We start from the raw sequence: 5,079 nt of genomic DNA, 5'->3' as shown, positions 1-5,079 counted from the left end.
TGATAATTTAGTGGTCATTTTATTTCTCATTTGCACCAAAAAATCATTTTAAAAATATCTAACCAAACCAAATTGAAGTAGAAAAAAATCAATTCGAACCATATTACTTCTGTTCGATATCCGAATTACACTTTTTTTAAATCAAATTGAACAGAAGTCTAATAAAACTGGATTGAATAGCCCAACACCCACCCTAACTCCAATATTTATTGATCCACATCAACGCATGCATGGAAATTGCCATCCACATTGCAAAGATAGCAAAACCAAAACTTGAAATCAATTATCTGTGTGCAACTGTTGAATGTATATTAATGTTTTTTTCCTTTGTGACAAATGAATTCCCGAGCAAAGGTTATATGATTCTCATGACAAAAAAGAGTAAAGATGCATTTGTTGTCTGAAGAAGGGGTAAAAAGGTCTTTTCCACATAACAATTATCACTTTCACGACACACGAACTCACATTTGGAAAGCCATGAAATTGGTTCGTTTCTTGATCAAAGATATGACACCTCCTACAACTACGTCTAGTTTGATCAAGAAATGAACCAATTTTATGACTTCCCAAATGTGAGTTCGTGTGTCATGAAAGTGATAATTGTTATGTAGAAAAGACCTTTTTACCCCTTCTTCAGACAACAAATGCACATAACAGTTGCAAGAACTATAAGGAGTTGTCATTGATAACTATATTAGTCAGCTACATCAGCACGTCTATGAAGTATATGGACATTACTATACAGATTGGGTCAATTGGTCAGACTACCTGCCAAGCACTATATTTATAAAGTATATGGACATTACTATACAGAGAGCGTCAATTGGTCAGACTAGATTTGCTTCCTGCCAAGCACTATTTTTCTCCTTTCTAGTCCAAATCACTATATGATGCTTCCTCTTCTGGCAATTCAAACTCATCAATCTCTTTAAAATGCTGTCGCCAATAGTTGACAAAATCTTGTGGCAAGGACTCTTCAACAGCAGGTTTCTGCTTTGTGCACCTCCTCTGCAAAAGCATTTTGGTTATTAGCCACCAAAATGGAAGATTATGATTAAAGAGAGAGATTACACAGCATTCTTTCTACAAGCAGATATACCAGCAATATTATAAAAAATTACTACGAGATTTAAACATCAGTCACACAGTTTCAGATATCACATTTGAGTCATATTTTAGTACATATTCCCCTAATATTAGGTTTACATGGTTGGTGAAGGAAAATTTGCTCAGGGGGTTAGCCATGTAAGCTCAAGCTTGCTACTGGGACCTCTTAGAAAAGAAAGGATTCAGAATGTTAACTGAACCATAATGAATGTCTTTCACAAGCTAATTGTGCAACAATATGAATGAATTTATTTTTAGCATATTATCTCCTGTAGATCTGAAACTGAACCTACAAAACCCATTATTAGTGAAAGTCCTAGAGATCTTAACAGCAATGAGAAGGATGTCTAAGAAGGCCAGTGAAATATACTTGTCATTAGATATCTGTAGAGAAAGAAATGATTGTTGACAAACCTTCTTACGCTTTCCAGTAGGATCCGTCCATGATCCAGCTGGTTTAATATCGCCAACTCCACTGAATCCAGTCCTACATAGAAGAAACAAGAATCAAGAGAGCATCAGCATTGAATATTTAGTCTGTCACGTTCACATGTATAATGTCATTTTCCTTGCTAAACATGAACGCCCCAATTTCAGATATGCCGCAGGAAATAAAAGCGGGCTAGAGGAGGTTGTTGCCAATGTGCATGCTGCAGAACTATCTTACATATCAAGCACCTGTGGAACCTTTGAAATGCCCAATTTATTAAAGATAAAGCTACTTCAGGCAGATAAAGAAATAAATACTAGGTCGAATGCATTGCAAAGACAGAAATTTTCAGCCACAACCAAGCTGGAAAAAGGATAGACAGTCATGGAGACGTGCCAGTGACAATTTTTCAGGGTGAAAACTAAAGGTACAACTAATTGACCAAGCTTGCATGCTCCATGTTAGGAGCATGCAAAGTTCACATCAACTAACAACCTATATTTGGTATAGGATATCAGCAAATTACACCATCACAACAAGCTTTGTGACTAGCCTCAAAAAAAAGGAAAAAACACTGATATTATAGGAAAAGGGAAAAAACCACTCCCTCACGATTACATGCATGTAGAAGAAGACATGAATAGAAAAGAAATGAATGAGAGAGAGAGAGACCTATTCGTTCTCTTCTTTGGCAAGGTGGGGCAACTAAAAACTGAAGCATCTACCATCCCTTTCCCCCTTGTTTTCTTTAAAGATGAGCAACTTCCAGAAGAAATACCAAATGTTTCTTCAGCAGCTTTTTCATCTGAAGGGAAGTGCTCATGAGAAATTGCCTGAGCTTTGGCTTTTACCTTCTGAGGAGATGAAGACATGAAAGGCTCATGAATACCTTTCTTCTTCTTATTTCCTGAAACTGGGGTAGACAGAACAACTGCTCTATTCCCTTTATCTTGCATAGTCTCAGGAGATAAGCTACTGGAAGGCTCAGCAATTGCATTCCCTTTATCCTTCATACTCATGGGAGGCAGGGAAAGGAAAGGCTCATCAATCTCCTTCCTTTTGTCCTTTTTGTTTTCATGACTGGAAGTGAAGGGCAGAGCAGTAGCTTCTAAATTAGACCTCTTTGCAGTCTGGCTTCGATTGTTAACTACAGCTTTATTTCCTGAAACTGGGCTAGATAGAACAGCTACTCCTTTCCCCTTATCTTCCTTAGTTACAGGAGACAAGCTACTCAAAGGGTCAACAATTGCTTTCCCTTTATCCTTCATAACTGGAGGAGGAGGAAGGGAAAGGCAAGGCGCATCAACATCCTTCCTTTTGTCTTTTTTGCTTTCATGACTGGAAGTGAAGGGCAGAGCAGTAGCTTCTAAATTGGACTTTTTTGTAGTGTGCCTTCGATTGTACAGCACAGCTTCATTACCCCTGCCAGCTTGAGTAACAAACAAGAGACAAATTAAACAGGTTTTCCCTAGGCATGCCAACAAATAGACATTGAAAGGTAAGCAAAACCACAATATAGTAACACAATTCCCTGAATTTAGCATTTCAATACTGGACTGGGGTAATTTTCACGTGACCAAATGAAAAACCAAGCATATAGAGCAAATGAGGAACCAAACAAATACATGTTAATCATTATGTAGATTGCTTCTGTTCAAATGGCAGGAACATGTTTGCAATTTGCTCTCCAACATAGAACTCAATTTGCTAGGGGTTGGCATCTTCATATTATGTTTCGAATATATAAAGCTTCCTTTATACACCACACTATAACCATTATTACGCTTGTGTTTAATCTAACACAACCTCCTCCTTTAACTAGAATCTTCACATGAACCAGTTATAAGTTATCATGATTACTTTATCATTAGTAATGATTTCTTTAAACTAAAGACTTTAAAAGGTTTTCAATGGTTAAAATTTAAAGAAAATATTGCTGAAATCCGGGTTTCACAAGTTCAGTTGTATTTAAGACAACTATTGCAACTAAAGTTAATAATTTGGTTCATAACTTTTGGCTTTCAGAATCCTCACTGTAGTTTTTCCCAAAATGACGGAATTCATTCTCCATTAAGGTATTATTATTGAGCTGTGGTAACTGTAAAAGAAAAGGAGCTAAAAGCCTACAAAAAATCAATTTCATCATTCCAGTTATATAATTTAACATTATCCATTATAATCCTCATAAAAACATAAACCCACAAAAACAACGAGTCAAGAAGATCAGATAGCAAGGAGGAACGTTCAGTAGGTGCTTCTAAGCAATATATTTACTCTCTAATGTGAAAGGGAAAAAAATAAACCTAAATGGCAAAACCCAAAAAGCAAATTGCAAATAAATTGGAATATGCAACTATATATATACATAGAGAGATATCGAAGAGGATAAGAAAATCATACTAGGTGTGGTGGACGAATTCCCAGGCAGAAGGGGATTAGGGTTTTGAACAGAGTTGAAATTGGAAGAAGCGATGCTGGTTTCAAAGTTTGCCTCCTTGTGTTTTGAAGAATTGGAATCAGAAATTGGGGGTTTTCGAATAACATTTTGGGGTTTTGAAGTAGAAGCAGAGGAAAAGGAGCAAAGCTTGCGGAGAGTGGTAGTGGGTATAAGATTGAAATTAGAGATGTCGGCAAATGGTTCTCTATTCTTGTTCATAGATTTAGAGTTGTTTGGATTATTCCTTTGATCAGCCATGGATTTAGAAGAGTTTGGGTTATTCCTTTGAGTAGCCATGAATTCAAATCATCAATCTTTTGCGCAGAGCAGTAGCTTCTAAATTCCACTTTTTTTGTAGTGTGCCTTCCCATTGTACAGCACAGCTTTTTAGTTATTTTTATTAGAAAGTATTTTATTCTTAATGTGAGGCTTCTCAATATTACTTACAAACAACTTCCAACATAGCTTATTAGATTATGACGGAATGATAAGTATTTATTCATCATCTTATTATAAAATTATTTTTATTAGATAATATTTTATTTTTAATGTGAGACTACTCAATATTACTTATAAACAATTTTCAATATAGCTTATTAGATTATGACGGAATAATAAATATTTATTCATTATTAATTAGAAATCTTAAATTTGAGTTCATCTTAATATAGAGTTATTTTTATTAGGAAGTATTTTATTCTTAATGTGAGACTTCTTGAAGCAAATTCATATTTAATCGCGCTCCAATATGAATATCAAATGTCGGATGAAAAAAAAAATCCACTGGGACTTAAATATTTTTTTGTCCTTTTCTCAAAAGAGATTTTTATATTCAAAGTTACTATTCTATTTGTTTCTTTTTAGTCGTAAACAAATTTTTTATTTGACAATTAAACTATATGAATTTTGATTAATATTTTAAGATGTATTTTTTATTATATTAATATAAAAAATTATAATTTATAGTGTTCTTTGTATAATTTTTAAATATCTAACTTTTTATTTTAAAAATATTGAATTAATATAATTTAATTTACTTTTAAAAATTAGTCAAATTGATTTTTGCGCAACATACAACTTAAAAGGAACAAGATTAAAAGGAACG

The 5,079-nt window shown here is 34.2% G+C and overlaps 1 protein-coding gene across 1 annotated transcript; it reads right to left on the bottom strand.

Annotated features, from left to right (window-relative positions):
• Positions 1–327: 327 nt before the first annotated feature.
• Positions 328–4,368, bottom strand: LOC129904238 (uncharacterized). The gene is made up of 4 exons (XM_055979779.1): positions 3,938–4,368; positions 2,210–2,966; positions 1,522–1,594; positions 328–1,008 (listed from the first exon to the last, which is right to left on the bottom strand). The coding sequence occupies exons 1-4, from the start codon at positions 4,269–4,271 to the stop codon at positions 871–873; spliced, it is 1,302 nt and encodes a 433-aa protein (XP_055835754.1). The 5' UTR covers positions 4,272–4,368; the 3' UTR covers positions 328–870.
• Between the last annotated feature and the right edge of the window lie 711 nt (positions 4,369–5,079).

This window comes from Solanum dulcamara, chromosome 9 (genome assembly GCF_947179165.1).
Source record: "Solanum dulcamara chromosome 9, daSolDulc1.2, whole genome shotgun sequence".
In the NCBI taxonomy this organism is placed as follows: domain Eukaryota; kingdom Viridiplantae; phylum Streptophyta; class Magnoliopsida; order Solanales; family Solanaceae; genus Solanum; species Solanum dulcamara.
The sequence above is the reverse complement of the archived record's forward strand: the minus strand, read 5'-3'. Positions and strand labels throughout refer to the sequence as shown.